General features: G+C 44.3%; 1 protein-coding gene across 6 annotated transcripts in view; it reads right to left on the bottom strand.

The window, feature by feature from the left end:
* The window catches only part of LOC138545302 (FRAS1-related extracellular matrix protein 1-like), a 1,530,918-nt gene that overhangs the window by 268,524 nt on the left and 1,240,049 nt on the right, over window positions 1-22,345 (bottom strand). For all 6 annotated transcript variants that reach the window (XM_069642060.1, XM_069642059.1, XM_069642062.1 and 3 more), the window contains one exon: window positions 14,221-14,635. In XM_069642060.1, coding sequence (XP_069498161.1) covers window positions 14,221-14,635 — 415 coding nt within the window. The remainder of the gene's footprint in view (window positions 1-14,220; window positions 14,636-22,345) is intronic.

Raw genomic sequence — 22,345 nt, 5'->3', positions numbered from 1 at the left:
CTGCAGGTCAGGCAAGCCAGGGGTTCCTCTGAGACCCAGGGGTCTTGGAGTCTTGTTGTCCAATTGGCCTCTTGGTGCTTCTCAGTTCTTCCGGACTCATCCCAGATAGGTGCAGATGGAACAAGGCATATGACCCAGGACAGGACAAGCAAAAGGATTAGTGGGTTCATGCCAGAGCCAAATCTGAGGCCTTTTGACCTAACAAGTGGGAAACACTGTCTGAGTCTACCATCCGAAGCAACTCCGAGATCCATTCACTGAGAGTTGTTGAAAGTAGTCGGGGTAGGATGTGCTTCAGTGAAAGACGGGCACTTTGCAATTACTGAAGTCATACAAAGATATATTGAAATTTCCCTTCATTAATGTTGAAACGTGGCTATTGCCAACAACTTGAATAGTGTTCTCCCTATGTCAATTGATCAAGATATTTAAAAGCTTGACAGGTACCCCAATGTGGGCCAATGTTCTGCAAGATATAGAACAACACAACCAAATGTAGGTAAACAATCATTGAAAACAAGATATAATGCAGACTCATATCCAAGAAAGTATTTAGAAATTATTTGGTATAAATAGTCAGGTGGAAAGTTAGGGCATCATGATATGATATGATAGGGCAATTATAACGCGCATATACATAAGTGTTTCAAGGCGCGATGAGGCAAGGGAGGGGGAACAGAGGAAAGGCAGAGACAAAGAATCTTGCTAGGCCAGGTGACATTGAGATTGCGCAAGTGCAGGGGAGGAGGAAGGGGAAAAGTGCAAGGAGAAGGGGAGGGGCAGTGCAATCCATAGGATAAACAGTAAAATAAATAGAAATAATAAATAAATAAGAAGTGCGGCCAGCTGGTGGCAAGTGCAGACATCAGGTGTCAAGTGCTGGTAGGGGTCTGTAGGGATACAGAAACAGCCCCCGAGTGCCAGGTTTGCCAGGGGGGCACTGCAGGTGTGCAACTGGTGGGGAGAGGACCTGGACCCGAAAACAGAGGGTAGCCAGGTGACCAATGCAGTTTCAGTTTCGCCCAGGAGTTCAAGCAGGTGAGAGGAGGAGAGAAAGCAGAAGCAAAGAGGAAGGTCTTGAGGTGCTCCCAGAACCGCAGATGGTTCTCCTCAAGTTTCAGAGAGGCAGGGAGGCTATTCCAGAGGGGGGCCCCAGCCGAGGAAAGAGATCTAAAACCAACTAGTTGCTCAGAGAAGCGACTGACCCTGAGGGAGATTGAGGTGGATGAGCGAAGAGCTCGAGAAGGAAGATATTTAGTCAGAGAGAGTTGAAGGTCTTCAAGGCGTTGTGGACAATGCAGAGGGTTTTGAACTTAATCCTCGTAGCCACTGGGAGCCAGTGCAGAGATTTCAGTCCTGGAGAGATACTATCCCTGGGCTTCAGGCCAAGGAAGTCTTCCAGTTCTGTTTTGGATGAGTTGCAGAGGGCCGAGAGTAGAGGCATGCAAATTTAGAAAGAGGCTGTTGCAGTAGTCCAGCCTAGAGAGAACCAGAGCTCTGGAAACAGTGAGCTTCTGGGGGGAAGGAGAGGAAAGGAAGAATACCTCTGAGGAAGTGCAGTTGGTAGTGTGACTTCTTAGAGACATCAGAGATGCGAGGAGAGAAGGAGAGTGTGGAGTCAAAGATGACCCCGAGGTTTTTAGAGAGAGACCGGCCAGAGTGACAGGAAAAGGGGGAGCAGGTGTGCCAATGAGGAGAATCTCAGTCTTACTGGCATTAAGGCAGAGATCATTGGCGGCACATCACTCCTGGATAGCAGGCAGACAGTCAGAGATGGAGAACATGTGGCTGAAGGGAGCCTGAAAATGACCTAGGCCATCCTTTAAGACAAGGGAGAAAATAAGAAACTGTTTAACGGTATGTATATTTTTGACCTGAAGTAAAGGTGAGTAGGTGGTTATAGGGAGATACAGGTGGGAGCAGCTGGCAGACAGCTTAGAACACAGGATTGTACCCTCAGATAAAGCCAGAATGCTGAGATTTCCGATTGGCTGAAGCAACCAAGTTAGGGGCTAATTAAGCATGAATGCCAAATTCTCATGGAATTACCAGGTGGGTAACAGGCCTTAACCCAAGTTAAAAGCATGATCAAAGTGAGGTTTGATTTGATTTTTACATTTATAACGCACATACTCTATGGGGTCCAAGCGGAACTGCATCTAGGCACAGATGTTAACAACCTGTCATGGACTTCATTGGGCTATAGTTCGATTCTTGTAATATTTGATAACAGCAGATTACATTAATAGATATGTTTTAAATTGCTTCCTAAAGATGCTTCCTAAAGATAAAGACTCAATCTGTCAAAGTTCCATTGGTAGGGAATGCCAGGAGCGAGAGCCAAAGGAAGAAAAAAGCCTGTCGCGCCATGTTGTCGTTTTGACAAAGGAGACCGCCAAGAGGCTCTGACCCATAGATCGAAGTGATCGGGTAGGATGATGAATTTGAATTTGTGAGGTCAAATTTGCTGGAGCTAGACCATGAATACACTTAAAGACCAGACACAGAACCTTAAACAGGATTCTCTGCTGTACTGGAAGCCAGTGTAGACTTTTCCAATATTGAGAGACAGTTGCCTTGCTCAGTAATGTAAAAATCAACCGAATTGCACAGTTCGGTGCAACCTGTAGTCTGTGTATTTGAAATTTTGGAGCACCCATAAGAAGGGCATTCCAGTAGTCTAATTTTGAGTTCATAAGTATACCGACCACTAACGACGGTCCTTTTCTGCAATGAGAGGCAGTAGGGGCTTAATATGTTAAAGTTGGTAATAAACGGATTTGACCGTTTGATTGATCTGTAAATTACAGTCCATACTGGATTTCCAAATGCAGCCAAGATTCTGTACTTTTTTAGCAAATTTTGTCAGTACAACGAACAAAGTTGGACATGGTTTGAGTTGCAGGGCGTTCCCCACCTTCCGAATACAATAACCTCTGTTTTTGTTGTATTTAATTGGAGTTTTTTTTCCCGCATCCAGATTTGCATCTTGTCTGCACAAGAGTCGTACATAAATGTGGGTGTTGTCAGCATCCAAGTGATAACACAAACCAAACTCAGAGAAAATATTCAATAATGGGTGGATATAAAAAAAACGTGGGGACAAAGAAGATCATTGAAGGACCCCGTACTTCACAGGTTGGGCATTTAACAAGGGCCAAAGGAATTTACCAGCTCTTAATGGCACGAGGAGGAGGGCATTATTCCTATTAGAATGTTGCACTCAATGAGGGTAAAATGTTCAGTTTAAAACTAGGAGACACAAAGGAGCAAAATTGGAAGAAAGGAATTATATAAGCCATTATTGGCCTCTGCCAGTGCTGGCCTTCAATGGAATTGCTAATATTCTTATGCTCTAATTAAGCTTTATAGACCTCATTGGAGAGGCCTACTGGGTGTTATGGGCCTTGAGTACCGAGTTAAAGGCCTGAGCTCAGGAAGTGCGTTGAACGAGATTTGTGAGCCCCTAATGCTTGGCATGCCCTGAGGTCTGGGAATATAAAGGTATGATGACCTGCATCACTCATGTGAAAGAAAATAATAATCAAAAATTGTCGTAAAGGTGGATGCACGTAATGCGAATAGTGTTCTGTACTTTTTGGTATTAACATTAATATAGGGAGGACTGTTAAAATTTAAATCTGCCTGGGCAGTCATGGGGAATTGACTGCAGTTACGCACTGTAAGCAGGGCATGTTGACAGTAAGGAAATCCACCTCTGTGGTCACAGGGAACTAGCTGTGGTTGCGCTTTGTGTTGCTAGTACCCTTAGAATGTGGCATTCAAACAATCTGTGGCCTCTGCTTAAACAAAAATCCCCGAGCAGGGGGGCATTACCGCTTTAGGTAATGCCACAGGGCCCATAGTTACAGGCTCGAGCGAAACGAGGGCCTTAACGCAGGTACCGGGGCATTACCTGAAGCGGTCATGCCCTCCCTGCAAGGGGCTTATTGCTAATAGTACCCTGGCCCGTAAGACTGTGGTACTAAAAGCATTCTTTTTCAGTTGCGAAAAGCTCTGCCGTTATGCTACTGGAAAATAAATATGAAAAAGAACATGGCCACCAAGGAAGGGGAAACAAAGTCGGTTCTCCCTTTGAATTGGCAGCCATTGTAAATAGTAAAAATAAGTTAAGAAACTAAATGGCCACCATGGCAGCCATTAAAAAAAATAGGAAAAAAAGTAAACAAAAAAAATGGCCACCATGGAAAGGAGAGAAGAAGCGACTACATGTTCTTCCTTCTTCCTTTCCATGGTGGTGTGTTGTAAATCGGGAGCGGACGCGCTGGGGTCAGAAGGGTTCCCAGAGCATCCACTCCGGAAAAGGAACCAAAAAGAAGCTAAGTGGGGGTGGGGGGGGGCGGCGGGAAGGGAGCACTTAACCTCTTTCCTCGGTGGCGGAGATGGCAGACTCCAGCCCTGAGGAGGCTGAGGGCAGTGGGATTACAGTCTGGTAATCCCCCCTGTTCCAAGCCTCCTCATTGGCTCAGAGGCTGTCACACCCGCCCCTGCTCACGCCGGGTACAGATATTTCTTAAAGCCTGAAGATTGCCAATGGGAATGCCAAATAAACTTTACAAATGTTATAATAAGAACAATGAGAAACCAAACTGTAAATCATTTCACTCAGGTAATGACCATCCTAAGAAAAACCACTACCCGTTGAAGAACACGTGGCGAAAGTGATATACACAAGATGAGGGGACGGCGAGTGCTCCATGCACAGACTAGAACGATCATGCATGAAGCAACCCCTTAAGTGCCCAAAGGGGCTGAAATGGGTTTGCTTCAATTCATTGCAAGTTACTAACCGCATCTAAATAATGTTTTCAGATGAAGTGTGGAAGCCCGCGATTCTATAATATCTATATTAATATCTAACTCACTGCCAAAAATCGTTGTAAATGTATTGGTGATAGATGCTTAAGTCGGTCCAATGTCCCCTCCGTCTTCCTCTGTTTGTCCCTGCCCATACCACCTGTCGTGTATGAGTGCGTGTTTCATTCTATCCAAATGCACAATTTTGTATTTCTAATTTTCTTCTAAAAGAAGGAAGCTTTTTTAGTTAGGTAACAGCTACCTTTTGTTTTAGATGAGTTATGCACATGTGTTTTTATTTAATCAACTAATCAACCTCTACCAATAATGCACGTTTATTGTTAGCAATCCTGTTTGACAACATACATGGAAAGTGAGGCGTTTTTTTCCCCACACTTATGAAAGACATATTGTAAATTAATACTATATAGCTCAATACAAGATCAAACATGGCTGTGTGGATGGTAACGTCAAACCACCATTTCAGTAAGCTTATTGTTGAAAATAAGCTAGCGTAGGGCAATAACGGCTTGTGAATTATCAGAGGAAGGAGCGGGGAAAGGATGCCCGCTGCTCGCATGACTGTACCTCAGCCAAGTGTTGAGGTTTATACCAGTGAGATAGCGCTCCAGCAAAGTTTCCTCACCTGCGCTGCTAGTGCGCACCTCCTCTGGGAAGCCCACCTCCAGGCCACTGTCCAACTAATTAGCTGCTTGACTGGATGCATTCCGCCGTCCTGAAGTGATGAGTCCCCACCTGACGTCTTATGACAACTAATTAGTAAACTAGGCCATGGACGGAGGAAACATGCAGTTTGGGCTCTACTTCCAATTAACACTTCGCGTGCCCGCAATGCAGGATGTAAATTACAGCTGTTCCAACTTGGTGAAGCAGGTTAAAGACTGTTGGGTGGCATTCAACATGACACATGTTGTTTGTCTAAATATATGGTGCACATACAAACGTGCACTCAAAAGGATTGGATCGGTTTTCCGAAGAGGCAGTCACTGGACATTGAAATAATTCTATAAAGCACAAATTCCCTCAAACAAAACCTTAAAAATTAAATTGCAACAATGGCACGACAGAATTTCAATAAGGCTACTTTTTTAGTTCGGATAATTATTGATGTTCATTCATAATTAGTTTGTGGTAAAACATCCCGCATATCCGATACCAGATTTTTTTAACGTTCAACCAAAATACCACTTTCATACTGGAAACGGTTAAATACTACCCGATTTTTTCTGAATGTAGTTACCGCTGCACAAAAGCACTACCACATGCAGCATTACCAGGCGGTAGTACTATATGAGGTAATCGGGCCTGCTCCCAATTGAACCCAAAGGGAGTCCAAGATGGGGATTAACTAAAGAGTCCTTATAGCTCTGAAGCAGGCAGACCAGTCCAGTTACCCCATTTGGCCCTAACCCTACATTTGAAGTGTTGGTTTAACATGACAACGTTAGGGTTCTATTTCCTAGGCACATGAAGCGCCTTTAAAGTCCATTAATACTCCCAGCCCTGTAACAGGGTCTACCTTGCCGTGCAGCCGGCTTTCAGTAGTGCAGGGGTTAACATGAGTTCAGGTTTCTACCCTGCAAGGGGATTGAAGTTCACTTGGGAGCCGGTCAAGCACATCTTTCCAAAACACTGCCTCTTGAACTTTTGCCAATGGCGCCTGTCTCCGGTGGCCCAGAAGGCTGCCATGTTTAACCTGTCAGTTCTGGGTAAGCAGATCAGTGGCCCCCACAGAGATATTAAGCACGGTTCAGGGAGCGCCCCTTCATTGCGAACTGCGGAGAGGAACTCGCCCGACGAAGACCATTTCAAACAAGAACTTTTCATTCCAAAATTGGAGGCTATTTTTCCCGCCATGAGCATTATCTACTTCACACCATTCATAATTCATGGTTTCTGAAATTATGTACATAAATAAATGGCAGTTGATGCTACAAGCCTGAATCGTTTTTAAAAATAGAGGAAGAACTCCAAAACAATCAAGGGAAAATAACAACATCGCTTTTTACGTGCTTTCCTGGTTTGAACCGTTTACTTTTTCCGTGTTGTGTTTTTTCTACTTTTACCAGTTTTGTGAAACAAATATTGATATAATATATACATATCTTATAATCCAGCGCAGGCTCGGACTGGCCGGCAGAGCTATAGGGCAATGCCAAAAGACTGTAGAATGGGGTGTATGCGCCATTTTCATGACTTGTTCCACTGTGCAGCTGAAAGTGTTGGCTAATGGCACTGGCCCAGTGGTGCTTTGAAATGCATAATTTTCCACAATTTCAGTCACAAATGCGCCAATGAACTACTTAGAGTCTTAGACAGTTGGTCACGAAAAGTCACACATTTATGTTTTGGCGCCCCTTCATGTCCGTTGCCCCGGCCGTGCCTTAGGAGAACTAGAGAGTTGCCAACAGATAGTCTTTAATTAAAGCTCAAGATACTCTGATTGTAAAATCGCAGTGTTGATGCACTGCACTGCATAGGGCCGATTCCCAAAGGACTCCAGGCATGGAGTAAGTTACACTGGGTGTAAGTTTTGCAACATTCGGTAACTTACGGCAAAATGTACACGAGCAGAATCATTGTATATCCTTTTCTTCATCCATCATCATTTCTTCTGTACGTGTGTAGAAATTTACTAATGAACAGGTTACCCCTTTTTGCAGGAATAAGTTAAATTAATTTTGGAAAAACTTTGTGAGTTGCCCCATGACCCTGGCCCGTTGGAAAAATTGAATCTTTATTTCATGAAGATGGATTAAGCAGGTCAATAGTTCCAAGGTGTATTTTTCCAGCTGAAATCACGCTGGGAATGTTTTTTTCAGGATTTGAGCCATGAATAGTCTCTGGAATGTATTCAAATTCAGAATGTGGACAGAAATTGCACACATTCATTTGAAAGATGAAATCCAGTTCATGAGTGAAAAATTGAACTTTTTTTGTGATGTTTAGGCCATCATCCATGGATCCAAGCCATTGCCAAACCCAAATTTAAAATCAAATTCCATTACAGACGCGTGAGTTGCCAGAGCTTCATAAAATATCTGTGCGAGATCTCCCATAATGCATTCAGGAATCGCTGGTTGGATCAACGGACAAAGTATCCAGAGTAGTACTGGAGGTGCAAAGTTGGCATCATGTCATGCCAGGTATGGCAAACCAGGGCAAGAGATGAGCTTTTGGCAAATGAATAGCTATTTTTTGTGGGTGCTGAATCCATGGAGAAGCCAGGGGTTCACACATGCTACTGAGAGGCAATGTGCAAATGAGCAGTTCATCATAAGACATTCAGTGTCTGATTTTCATTTAGCTACTTTTGGGGACTCATGAAAAGCGCAAGCTGCATCCACGTGGTAGCGGGATAAGGCCTAGCGATGTCAGAAAGCCTTCATCCCTCTTTCCAACTGGGTGATAGAGCCCAATACCTCCCTAAGTGACAGGCACATGCTCACCATTTATATATGCATGGAAAGTGTTGCAATTCGTCTCGCAGCCAGTCTCTCCCTCTACGCACGGATGTGTATGTATTGCTGCCAGCACAGTCTGATACACATTGTGCCTATTGCATTGTGGGACCTGTGACCTTAGTGCACTGGACCCTTACATTGACTTCCATAGAATATGCAAAGCCTCCTAATCTCAAAGCTTTGAAAATTAGTTAGGCCATGATCAGTAATGGTCTGCTGCCCAAAATACGTCGCGGCTGATGCAAGGGTGCTTCATGGTTACCGGTCTGAGCTGCCTCCTCTGGTGAGTGACTATCACCATTAGCAACCACAGGTGGAAAACATGGGTGCTAATAAACTGGATGAAAAAAAAGAACACATACCTGATGCCAAGAGTTCTTCTCCCTCGCTGCTCCAGGAAAGTTGTAGTCCCTTTTCTGTGTTCATTACGGCAACGGTGCAATTACCTATATATTTACTGATTTCTGCCAAAGAAAGGGCAGATTCAGAAGTTCCAAAAATAGTTATTGTTATTATTTAAGCAATAAGCCCCGAGCTGTGGTGGCATTATCGAGTCAGGTAATGCCCCAGGGCCCATAGTTTCAGGCCTGAGGGAAGCGAGGGCCTTAGCGAAGACCCCAGGGCATTACCTGACTCAGTAATGCCCCCCCGACTTGGGGCTTATTGCTAATAGTACCTCAGCTCGTTAGACCGGGGTACAACTAGTGTTTTTTTCAGTTGCAAGACGCTCCATCGTTTCGTAACCAAAAAAAGAAATTAAAAATGCTTGCCACGGATTGGGAAACAAAGTCCGTTCTCCCTTTCCATCTTTCCATGGCGGCCATAGTAAACAAAGAAGATGGCCGCCATGGAACAGGAAAAGGGACTACATGTAGTTCCTTCTCCCTTTTCATGGCGGGAATAAAAAATATGAGTAAAAAGTAAATTAAAAAAATGCCCACCATGGAAAGGAAGAAGAGACTACATGCTTTCAATGGCGGTGTGTCACAGTTCCGGAGCGGACGGGCTGGGGACAGAAGTGTTCCTGGCACATCCACTCCCGAAAAGGACCAACAACGAAAAGGTAAGTGGGGTGGTAGTGGACGGGAGGGATATATGAGGTTCAATGGGGTGTGGGGGGGGGGGGAATGCCACTTATCATATTCCCCGGTGGGGGTGATGGCAGCCTCCTGCCCTGTGGAGACTCAGGGTGGTGGGATTACCGTCTGGTAACGCCCCGGTTCTGTGCATCCTCATTGGTTGGGAGGCTGATACACACCCCTCGCCGGGTACCAATAATTTATAACGCACATATCCAAACAACCGGGCAGAGACTGCGCCTGGACACAGATGGTAAGAACAAAAAGCTAAAATGAATAGTGAATCAGTAAATAATTATAGAAAAAGATAGGTCTTTAATAGTTACCTGAACAATGTTAGGGAGGTGGGAGTTAGCATAGGATGCTGAATGGGTAAAAGTGTAGTCAAATTCTCAACATTATCACACAAGCCCGGGCCAGTCTGTGAAGTAGAATCTACAGTTAATGCTTTTACAGTTTGATGAGCTGTCGTGCTCCTATCCTTAATCAATGGGGCATGTTTCTCGGCAGGAATAGCTTAGAGATAGGTCTTTGCACATTAGTTACATTTTTCCGTGTCTGTAGAAATGTTTTCTTTACATTTTCGGCCATTTTTGCCTTAGTCAATTTATTAGGTGGCAACGTGGCAGAAGGGATAGACGAACCGTCCACTTCCACATCAGAGTTGCCACTTACTGGTGAGTTTCTTGTTAAATCAATAATGTCCAATTCCGGTATGGCTGTGGTAGTTGGTCTCACACCCTCCATCAGTTGGCTACTTTTTGAGGGGTAACCAGAAGGAATAAAAGCCACAATAGATTCTCCAGAGTGATTCTCAATCTCAATTGCCTTATCAGTAGAGTCACAATTGCGCCGCAACGGCCCAGAGCCTTCTCCAAAATTAATCAAGGACAGAAGCCCCAGCTGCGAGCGCAAACCAGGGCCCAAAAAAATCAAGTTTGCCATTCACCTCAGACAGCAATAATGAGTTTGTCTTCATCTTGCTCCATATATTGTCATACAAAGCGACAAAAGAGCTCAAGACCATGTTCAAGCAGAGACAGTTTGGTGGGTCAGCTTGATTCTTTCATCTACTTCCCGAAGAGTATAGTGCATTGGAGCATTTCCAGAGAGATCATCTACGTCAGCTGACTATTCGGCCCGGACCCGGGCATGTCCATCTGGTTTGTTGGTAATAGGGTATTGGTAATGGGTTTTGTCATTAAAGTTATTTAAATCAGTGGGAGACCTCAGATTGGACAGATCACAGGTTTATTGGATAACACTAGCAGTAACTCCAGCAGATCCATTAGCCATAATGCCCAGAAAAAGATTATTATCCATGGCCAAGTCTGCAAATTCGATAATGCTGAGGTCGGTTAGGTCTCTAGTATTGGTCACAGCATTTTGTCCATTCATAACAGAGCGTTCCAGCATTGCGATTCCTTTTACTGGTGCCACTGATTTAAGTTCTGTCCTGGATCCAATAGATTTTATGCAATAACGGTGCATAAAGCTCTGACCGAGAATGGAGGTTTATGGCCAGGGGTTTTATGGCCAACACTAATTATCTTAACAGTTTGTAAAACCCCTGGGTGTTTCCCCCTCCTCCTACTTTTTGCCTCAGTTCATGCACCATCATCAGCTAAAGTCTGCTGGTCGCTGGGGTTCAATGTGCGACACGCAGAACCTCTGACATCAGGATATATTAGACAAGGTTGATGATTTTCGCATGGTGTTATAGATGAGTTAAGAAGAATTGGTAACTGGGTGGCTTCCAATAGCGGCAAGTTGCTACCACGTGCAATGCATTCTGGGGCTGTTAGTTCCATAGGGTCTTCACAGGTTAGTTGACTTCTAAGCCCTGCTCTCATACTGCTATTTGCAGCAAACCAATTAGAGGGAAAGGGCTGATGGAAAATAGTAGCTAAGGCCTAGATCAAAGGGAGAATCTCCCCGCAGTATCTATGTCATTTTTCCAAGACGATTCTCGTAGGCAGAATCCACAAAAAAATCCACAGCAGTTCGAGATAGTTGACTGCACTCACCCTCACCCAGGAACCATCGAGGGCATGAAATTCACCCAAGTACGTTTTTGGCGGCCACACAAGTACTTCAGACTTCAATCAGCAGCCAGATGACTGCAGACTGCCATTCGTCCACTTCACGGCCCACTTTGCACGAAATGTAGCAAATATAGAAAGTTCTGTGGGTGGAGCAAGGTAACAGTAGCCAGCAAGGAAAGACTGGCAGACTCAGCAGACTGCCACTTATCCGTCCACTTCACTGTCCATATTCTCCATAAGAATTAGTTAAAACCTGTAAGTCTTTATGTGTTCTGGAGATAAGGACTGCCTCGTCTACATAAGCTACTTAAGGAGCACAGTGGTTTCCTATATGTGGAACTTTTGAGGATCTTTCCATCAAAACATTTTCCAAACTGTTGATATATGAGTTGAATAGAATTGGTGCTAACACACCGCCCTGATGTAAGCCACCATTGGTATTGAATGGTCTTGGGAATCTCCTATTGTGGCTATATCTAACTGTGTCCTCTATATTTGAATTTAGTACAACTATCATTGTTATGTGGCAAGGGTATATTCACATCTCCATTTAGGTTGTACAAAGCATCCCTCGATCGAACATTGTTGTAAGGTCCATGAATGCCATGTTCCCTACTCAGGAGGACATATTTAGATTGCATTAAATGTAAATTAATGCCTGGTCTATAGTTCCGACAGCCTCCCTATTGTCATTATTTGCAAAAAAGTTAAACGCTTGGATTTGTTTTATTTATTTACACTAGATTAGATGGTGTCATTTAATACAATTATAACATGATATGATATTTTATTTGTATTGCGCCCATACACAAGTGTTTCAGAGCGTGACGAGGCAAGGGATGGGAAACAAGGGAGGACAAAACAATGATCTTACTAGGCCCAGTGACATTGAGAACGTGCAAGTGCGGGGAGATTGAAGGGGGAATGTGCTGAGCATGTGATAGAACAACAACAGGTAGTGCGGCCAGCAGGTGGTAAGTGCGAGAATAAGGTGTAAACAACAGGTGTCTGATAAGTACTGGAACAGGACTGTAGGGTTTCAGATACAGACCCAAGTGCAGGGGTTGCTAGGAGGCAGTGCAGGTTTGTGGCTGGGAGGGCAGGGATCTGGGCCCGAAATCAGAGGGTAACCAAGTGCCCAGTGCCAAAGCAGACAGATTAGCAGGGGAAAGGGAGAGCGAAGACAGAAGCAAAGAGGAAGGTCTGAGGTGCTTCCAGAACCGAAGATGGTTCTCCTCAAGTTTCAGATAGGCAGGGAGGCTGTTCCAGAGAAATGCCCCAGCCGAGGAAAGGGATCTACCCCCAACCCGTTGCTTGGAGAAGCAACTGACGCTGAGGGAGTTAGAGGTGAAGAGCTTGAGTAGGAATGTATTTACGGAGGGAGAGTTGAAGGTAACTTAGACCCCAGAAAGCCTTGTGGACCATGCAAAGGGTCTTGAATGTAATCCTTGCAGCCACTGGGAGCCAATGAAGAGATTTCAGGGCTGGAAAGATACGATCCCAGGGCTTGAGGGCAAGGACACGTCTCGCAGTCCTGTTCTGGATGAGCTGTGAAGGGCAGAGAGTGGTAGCAGGCAGATTTAGAAAGAGGCTGTGGCAATAGTCCAGCCTAGAGAGAATCAGAGCTCTGGAGACCGTGAGCTTCTGGGGGAAGGAGAGGAAAGGAAGAATACCTCTGAGGAGATGCATTTGGTAGTTAGACTTTTTAGAAATGTCAGAAATGTGAGGAGAAAGGGAAAGCATGGCGTCGAAGATGACCCCGAGGTCCTTAGCCTTGCAAGTGGGAGCAGGGAGATGGCCAAGGGAGGCCGGCCAGAGAGTGACAGGAAAGGAAGGTGCATGTGTGCCGATGAGGAGGATCTCTGTATTACTGGCATTAAGGCAGAGGTCGTTCGTGGTGCACCATTCCTGGATTGCAGACAGTCGGAGAAGAGAGAGGGATAAGAGGTGGCAGAGGGGAGCCTGAAAACAAGTTGGGCGTCATCCGCATAGCATTGAAAACTTGAGCAGAGAGCAGCAATGCAGTGGGCGAGCGGTGCCAGGTATTGGTTGAATAGCCAGGGAGAGAGGTTACATCCAAGGGGAACACCACAGGTGGAAATTGCGATCGAGGAAAGGAAGACCCCAAGTGGGACCGGGGAGGGTCTGTTGGAGAGAAAGGAGGTCAGCCAGGCCAAGGCCTGATTAGTGATACCTAGATTATCACAGAGGCGATTGAGCAGGATGACATGATTGACAGTGCCAAAGGCATAAGAGAGATTGAGTAGGATGAGGACAGATGGGATATTAGAAATAATGTTGGAGAACAGGTCTTCAATTATTAGTACAATAATGAATATAAGATTATAAATACATTTGGTCCAATAGCTCATTAATTTTCATAATTATTTTACAATAGTAAAACTGGTTATGTATTTATAATGTATCTTAACAGTTTTAAGGGCATCAAGTTGATATGCTGCAACATAGTGCTACAAAAATAAAGGTTTTCAATTTTTAATAATAACTCTCCAATCAAATCTAGTCGACCTGTTTTTAAACGCTATAAAAGTTATTTAAAATAAAACCTTCTGTGGAAAATGGGGTAAAAGTTTTAAATAGCTCCTATAACTTTTTAACAGCAACCAACTACTATTTAAAAATAGGGCAGCGCTCAGTATTTAAAAAGGGCATGATTCAGGTTCTTGGAAAGAACATTTTTCAAATTTGCAATTAAAGAAAAAATAACTTCATAGTAAGATTTTAGAGGTTGAAGAAGAAATCTAGGTTTGAGTATCTTTACAATATACTTGCCTGTATCGTAAACACCACTGGGTCTTCCCTCAATTGTCCATCCACTAAAAAGCCACGATTGATCATGTCTGAGGCAAGGAATAGAAACTTGTCCAGTTCTCCACCTCCACCATTGTGTTTGTAGGAAAGATGCATATTGTTCACATCACTCTGTGTAAATTGATCTTGTTGAAGCACAGATCCCTTCAGGAATAAGTGACCATGCTGAGGTTGCTGGACAACTCGATAGATGAGATTTTCTAGTGGACTATCTGGGTCTGTAAGTTCCAGGATGTCATGAGAGATAACCACCATGCTTCCTTGCAGCAGCTGAATACCCTTGGTGGAGACCAATGTAGGAGGTATGCGGTCAGGGTGTTCAATATTGAATTGCATGAAACCATCTTTAGCCTGCAAGCCATTGCTGATAGTGAAGCTGTTATAACAAAGAAAAATAGAAACAACATTAGAGACTTAGCATTTGCTGGCATATTCAAATTATTATACAGCCTACGAAGAGCTATACGAGGAATTTCATATCCAGTACATGAGGCATAGGCCTTTAACTAAGGAAGGGCCTATAACCGCTGGTAAAAACCTTTGCAGAAGGGCTACAATGCTATCAGAGCACTGAACCCATTAAAGGCAGAATGTTATACATTGAACAAGGAGAGATGAAAAACATTTGAATGTTGGAGCTCACTAGCCTTAATAGCCTCTGCCGCTCCCTATGCCATGAAACAGAGAATCCAACCTTACAATGTTTTAATTTAGCATTGAAGCCAACTGGAGGAGACTAAAACCACCCTGTGAGAGATCAGAACTGTGAGGCGGACCTTTTGTTACCTCAAAAGGTCAGATAAATGCGCCACTATCCCTACCCTGACAAATATTTCCCTGCCTAAAATAAAATAACGGAAACACTAACAAAAAGTCTCTGTCCCTCACACTTGTACATACAATAACTCAACAAGGTAATACATGGCAGTTCGAATATAACACATACAACAGTTATGTTCAAAGTCTGATGGCTGTTTCTCCTTATAATCTAGGTGAATTCCCCTTCACCAGATTCATGTAGGATTCTGTTCAACAGTTCCAACAGCATAAGGAAATCCTGTCCTATAACAAAGTTCCAATACAGTTCTGTTTGTTCCAACTAACAGTTCAAAATTGTTCAACATGGTTTTCCTCTTTCCTCCTGTTACAAAGAGCTTTAAACAACTCCTTCTCATAAACCAAGAATACTTCCACAGTTCATTAATATCCACAGGAATTGTCTTTGTTGGGATTATTCTGCAACAGTTCAAACAACACTTGCTTCTGTGATATAAGTTTGTCAGGATGATTCTGTAACAATTCACAAAAATATCTTCGTGGTTGTGCCACTTCTTCACAACTATTCACCACCATATCACAGTACTTCAATGACTTCCACCTGGTCCACTCACCTGCTAAGCCTACTACTACAAGGTGCTCGGCCCGGGTGTAATCTCCTGCCATGACAGAATAAAAACTACTAAGTACTTTTGTGGTAAAGGTTAGCTTGCAACAAGTTAGCAATGCCTTTTGCTCCACAATATCAAGTGTAAGTGTTCTTTCTGGGAAAACAAGAACCAAACTGTCATTTGTTACACTCTTGGGGGGTCATTTTATCCGGCGCCCGGCAATGGAGAATTACCGGGACCGCTGGGGCTGTAATGCCCTGGTAAATCCCCATTGACGAGCGCCAGAAAAAAATTACTCTGGCGGCAACCGTGACGTTATTACCGGCACGGCTACCACCAGGGTCATAATGAGGCCTAATTGCCTCCTCTCGGCTTGGGCAATGTTGTTTGTTTTCCACTTTCTAAGTGTGATTCTCTTGTGGCTTTGTTAATAGCAGTGCATTACAATAGAGTAGGGCCAGCCGGCCATGCTGGCCTGGCAGTGCCCTGCTTGAGCCAAGCCAAATCACCGCTGACACCACAGCACCACGCCAATCAGGCCGAGGCAGCAGGGCAGGCTCCCAGTGTGAACTCTAAGTAACATACACTTCATAAAGTCAGCTTTGCAAGTTGCTTCACTTGTAAGTGCAGCAAATTGTTCAGGGGATTGGGGGTGCGCCGATCCTGACGTCTTGTGTTAGCTGAGCCTGAGGGAGGCTGAGCTTGTGCAGCGCCATGTCAGTATCAAGTCTGCTTTAAAGGGGGGTGTGGTTGGGGCAGAGTTGTTGTCTGTGGCTGGGCTGGCCTGGGGGCCCCGGGCTGTACCTGTGTGAGTGCTCCTCCCATCCCTCACCCCCGTGAATGATGAAGGAATAAATTCGACAGAAGTGTCATTATTTTACAGAACAGATTAATTCCTTGGGCCTGGCACAGAGAATCGAGAATCGGCCGCTGACGCTGCAGCAGGAATCTCTGATAGAGGGCAAGGTAACTGTGCTTACGGTATTGTCTTGTGCATAGTTCATACTAGCTTCCATGTATGACCACAGTAAAAGCAGTGCAGCGCAATGTTGTATTTAAAATCTCATCATGCTTGACCATACAATTAAGCAAAAGCAGGTGCAATTGTCAAGGGTACTTGAGGGAACTGCATATCTGGTGCAATAGACATTGTTCCCATACATAGGAAATGTTTAATGTGTGTTGCTTCTATAGTTTTAAACTGCGTGTTCTTAAATGATTTCAACAAAAGTGACTATGTTTGAAAATGGCACAAAAAACACTACATTAACACAAGATGATTAATAAGAGTGTTTGCATGTGCGCCTCATTGAGCATAGTAGGGACATTGGGGATACAGGGTACAATAGTACTTCCTTGATCCCTTCGTTTGCACTGCATATAGAATAAAAATTCTTCTCTGTACGGGAACAGGAAGCAGGGAGGGAAGTTGTTTCACAATTTGGCTCCCCGAGTCCCGCCTTTGCAGCCCTTAGGTTTCGATGTGCTTGTGAAAATAGATGCTCTCGTGGGCTCACAGCCAACTATGGGCCGTGCCCCCCTGGCCCGGCCACCCAGTGCCTGCAGAGTTGCCACCTCTTTGCACATAGGCGGCGCTGTCATTCATAGCATTTGCTGTCAAATTGCCCTAACTAACACGTTACCATTTACCAGAGCCACATACAGCCCCTATTGTGCATGCTTAGTAATTACGCGCAACCTCGCTAAATCTCCTGCATGTGTACGTGAACAGCCACATGCAGCAGTGTTTGAAGTGTGCACTAATTGTAGCACTTGGAGCATTTGAACAGCTACTAGGACACATCCTGCCACAACAAAATCGCAGGAGACAACAAGGGACACTCTGGGCCACAACTAACCCAAGCCAAGTGCTGCCCTACCTCATGTGTGTTTTTTATGTTGCTCTGCCTTTGTAAACTGCAATAGTGATATTGTATGTGTGTGTAGAGTCAGAAGCAGGGATGTATGTTTGTACGAGTGCTGTGTAACAGCCAGCTGGAAGTGTGCTCAGTGGTCAAAACCTTACCCTAACATCCTGTAAGGAACTCATGGTGGCAACGTTAAAGACAGACACAAGTGATCTGAGTTCAAGGGTGTTTATTAAATTGTTTACATGGGTTGGAAAACTCCTAATCTAAACCTAAATCTCAGATGTGCGCAAGCTACGACCTTCAAACAATAATAAGACCGTGCTAGTGGCGTATTGTAAGAAAAAAAGGGCCTATGCTAAAAAACCTATTGCCAGTTTTACAGCTAAATTCAAAAATAGTGTGGGATAGTGTTCACAAGAAAAAAAAAGAAGTGTTCAGAAATGATAAATCAGGATGTTATAGCCGGGGGTCTCCCTTCCCCATGTTTGACATGGGACAAGGCAGAAACTTTGAACACAGCACAATCTAGAACCTGTTACTAGGGTTTCTTTAAAGTTCAAGTACACATGTTTTGTTCAACAAGGTTGCCGCCTGCAACCTTGGGCCCAGCACAGTTCGGTTTTACTATCTGTCTTCTCCGACTCACCGGCTGTGAACTGTTGGAGTTTCTTTTCTAGGGAGTCAGGGACAGCACAACAACGGCAATCGCTTCTCCCCGCTTTGACTATCAGTGCTGGAGGACCCTGTGTGCTGTTGATACCTGTCACATAACATGCCAGCTGGACTTCCCGGTCTTATGCTTTCCGTTTCAGAGGCTTCGCAGATCTGATCTGTAAAGGGCAAGGGCAATTCCCTCTTCATCATCCCTCCAGGTCTCTATGCCTTTCTCTGCCACTTGAACTGCCGATCGCGAATAGCTGCTTCCTCGTGCGTTTGGCCTTGCTCAAAGTGTGCTTTCGTGCTCTGCCTTGTATCCCTGTGGGGAAGGGAAAAGGCCGTCATGGGTGGGTAGTTATTGTTAATTGCCTGACTCTGCCTGACCCTTGTGTTGGGACATGTCAGGTAAATGACCCTGGTGTTGGTCCGTTGTCTGTCACAGTGTAGGAAAGTTGTCGTGTGGGTAAGGGGGGGTAGCATTTCTGAGTATCCTACGAGGTAGAATGGGGAAGAGGTGTTATAAAAAAGGGGGAACCGCGTCTCACCCATTGGTGTCCCACTTCCACTCCCCAAAGACCCCTCCGGCACTGGTCCACCCCCAGGAACTGGATCCAAAAGCGATGGCTGTGTCCTGGCCACCAGGATGAAAGATCCCTGGGGACTAGCAAGTGAGACACCGTCAGGTTCTCACAATCCCCAACCTATCCATAACCTCTCCCTATGCTTTATTCTGTTTTTTCTACCCCCCCCCTTCCTATCCAACCATCGTCACCCTAACCCTCCTTCCCTGCTCGGGTTGCGGAACCCTGTATTAGGATCTACTTGCAGCTCCCAAAACTGTAGTGGGGGTGGTTGGTTCATGACACTCCTGCGCCTCGTAGCTGTGGACCCTGTCACAGAACGAAGTATGCAAAATTATGTTATTTTATGAGTTGTGTCGTAATGTAATATTTGAGCATAAATACTGGCAAGGTACTTCCCAGTGTCATCGTTTGGCAGTACTGCTTATTAAATACAACTCTATTTTCATTACTGGTGGCAACTAGTAGACATGTGTTGAGTCTGGTTCTGCAAAATAAGTATTTAGCTATGTGGTGATGTTTTTGAAAAAAGAACAAAAGCAATGTTATCACTTTCTCAAGCGTTTACCGAAAACATAACATGCAACAAACACATTAACCCTCCATAAGCAGCATTTTCTGTAAAGTCGCAAATTGACGAGATTCACGGATGATGAATTGAGGCCCACGTTTTTTGAGGTGACGGGTGGCCACTTTTATTTCGGTGCCCAGGCCTATTTCTTGTTTTAGGCCGACCCTGCCTCTGCAATGAAGGTTTAAAGGGGAAGAGACCCTCTCAGGACTGGCAATGTTCGACATATGACAGGGGTCCTGGTGTCTGTTCTCCTCCAGATTCTGCCTCTGCTGCAACGTGGAGTGACCTTGACTACCCCACCTCCTGCTGCTAGTCTTCCTTATGGCCTGCACCTGAGGGGGCCTTTAATGGCTCCCAGTCTCCCTCAGGTGTGGGTCATGATCACTAATAAGCTGAAACTTGCAGTCTTGTGCCTCGGCAGCCCTCTTCTTTGTCTCTGTACTTTGGGAATCGTGGGAATTGGAGTCCACAATGCAAAAATCAGCTTTACCTACAGTTTCTATTTTAAAGTATGCCATCAAAAGGGTGGGGTCGTTGGAAAAGTTATAAAAAAGGATTTTCCCATTCAATCTGACTTGTTCCCCCCTACCTCCTGATGTGATCCTCCTGCAGAACACTACACCCAGGAACACTACCCCCAGGAACAGCTCCCCCCCACCCCCCAGACAGTCTCCTCACCTCTCCTGCTCTCTCCCTTTCACCCCAGAGCACACGCTGCTTCTGTGACGCAGTTTTCCTTCAGATGTCGGCTATTCGCTGCTATAGCCGAGGGGACAGAAAGCCTTGTATTGCAAACTAAGTCCCTGGACCCCCTCCAGCTCCCAAGAATCACTCGGTGCTTTTTAGCCATCCCCCCACCTCTAGCCTGCTGTCATTTGTATGTTTTTGAATTGCAAATAACTTTTTACTGTGTTTCATTTTTCATAACCTCAGCTATAGCCTCAAATATCTCTCACATCGAGAGAAAAACAAGATGGCAGTCGTTTCATTTCTTTAAACCATGATCTGGCAATGCACCATGGGAGAAATAACTATAATTTTTGGGGAAGGGTGCACAAATTAAATTTTAATATAACCACATCATGGAATAACCCCAATTTACGCATGGCGTGCAAGTCAATGCTTTGCACCCAAGTTGTTTTGGACCTGGTCCAAATCCGTCCAGCAGTTTGGGCTGTGCGCTTTGCCAAAAATTTACCTTTTTTGTCTATGGGAAAATGAATGGGAAGTAGACGGCACTTTTTGAAATTACATTTTTGTTGGACGCTTAATAACTTTTGGATTTTTTAACAAATCTTTACAAAGTTTGTGCAGTCTTTGGGGGTGGGGGGAGGGGTCGCAGACTTTTAATCACTTTCAAAATTTCTGCCAAGTCCGTTACTCGAATCAAAAGTTATTAACAATAGACTTTTGAGGGATTCCAATGTGTCTTTGACTCACCTTAACTATAGGGCCACTATTGCGGCCCTATAAAATATATATGTCAGCTGTCGTTTCCGCAGTTGGTGGAGGAGCACTCCTCGGTCCCAAAGAATTTACAGAATCAGGAAACCATAATGCAAAATTATTCCACTTTATTTAAGTATCAAAAAAGAATCCATAAAATCATTGCACATCCTCGTGGCAAGAAAAAGTTTTCATAAGCCACTCATATTGTGGCCCTCCCAAGGTAGCTGGCGCATAGTAGACGGAGTCTACGCGTTTCATGGTCCACTAACCGCTTGTTCACAACTAATGACCCAAACATTGTAGAGGGTTAAAATACCCCATGTGACATGTAGACAGACATGGAGAGAGGACTACCCAATCTATCTGTCGAAAACCGTGTCAGCCATTTTGGAACGGGTCTGTTCTATCGTATGCGTTTGCCAAACCCAGGATACTAGCCCGTATTATATATATCTCGGTCCTCCTTTTGGGTAGCATGTCGTAAAACCCATTTGGTGAAGGTACCAGTAATTTACATAAGGTCCGTGTGTCCCAGCATAGTGCTTGCCGTTGCCTCTTCATTATGTGGTGGAGATCCCATAACCTGCTGCATAACCCTGCATAGATGATACTCTTTGGTAATTCCAATGGTAGTAGAAATACAATACTGTTATAAATAATGAAATACATTTCATATTACTTGCAACATAGCTAAAAAGTGCATAGTCCTATCAGCGTAGCCATAAGGTGCATAGTGCACATATTACTCACTCCAAAAAAGTATTGCAGATTACTCGCAGCATAGCTGTAAAGTGCATAATGTCAGCTACATAGCCATAAAGTGCATAGTACACATATTTGCTAAGTCCAAATGGTCCTTCACAAGGCCTGCCATACTTAATATTAAAAATTGGCGGTTATTTAGCTAAACAGTCACCGAATGACCTTCGGTTTATATATACACATGGTACTCGTTCCTTGGTCCAAAGTGCAACGTGCTAGCAGCAATTTTGAAAAAAGTGCTATTAATCTCTCCCTCCATAAAGTGCAAGTGCCTATAGTTCTACCAAGGACAGGTACCAATCTCTATATACAGATTAACACCATAAGAAGGTTTAAAATCTCAATATGAACGGCCACATGTCACATCCAATCAAAACCCTACAAACATCATTGTGAGTTGGATCACCCAAACCCATAAAATCCCAAAAGTGAATTAAAATTACACAGTCTCTGCTGTTAACCCGATATTGGAGAAGAGAGAAGGTGGGAAACAAAAGACCAACACGACAGACAAGATCTCCAAAAGTGCAAAAGGACTTATTACAACACAGGAAATCCTTTCTTCTCATACTGGATACAATCTACTCGGGAGAGCAAGTTTGCTTTCATGTCATGGTCCACATCAGTACTCCGGTTAAAATTATATCGGTCTCATTGAATCATAACAATTCAAATATTAACCCAGGAACGTATATAGTTCTTCATCTGTGTTGTGCCTACTGGGTGTTTTGCTTTCAAAATCTAGGATGCAACAAGTTTCTTTTTGCCGAAGTTTCTTCTCTTTATTACCTCCTCTGGGATCAA

This window comes from Ambystoma mexicanum, chromosome 1q (genome assembly GCF_040938575.1).
Source record: "Ambystoma mexicanum isolate Mex_15411 chromosome 1q, UKY_AmexF1_1, whole genome shotgun sequence".
Taxonomy (NCBI): domain Eukaryota; kingdom Metazoa; phylum Chordata; class Amphibia; order Caudata; family Ambystomatidae; genus Ambystoma; species Ambystoma mexicanum.
The sequence above is the reverse complement of the archived record's forward strand: the minus strand, read 5'-3'. Positions and strand labels throughout refer to the sequence as shown.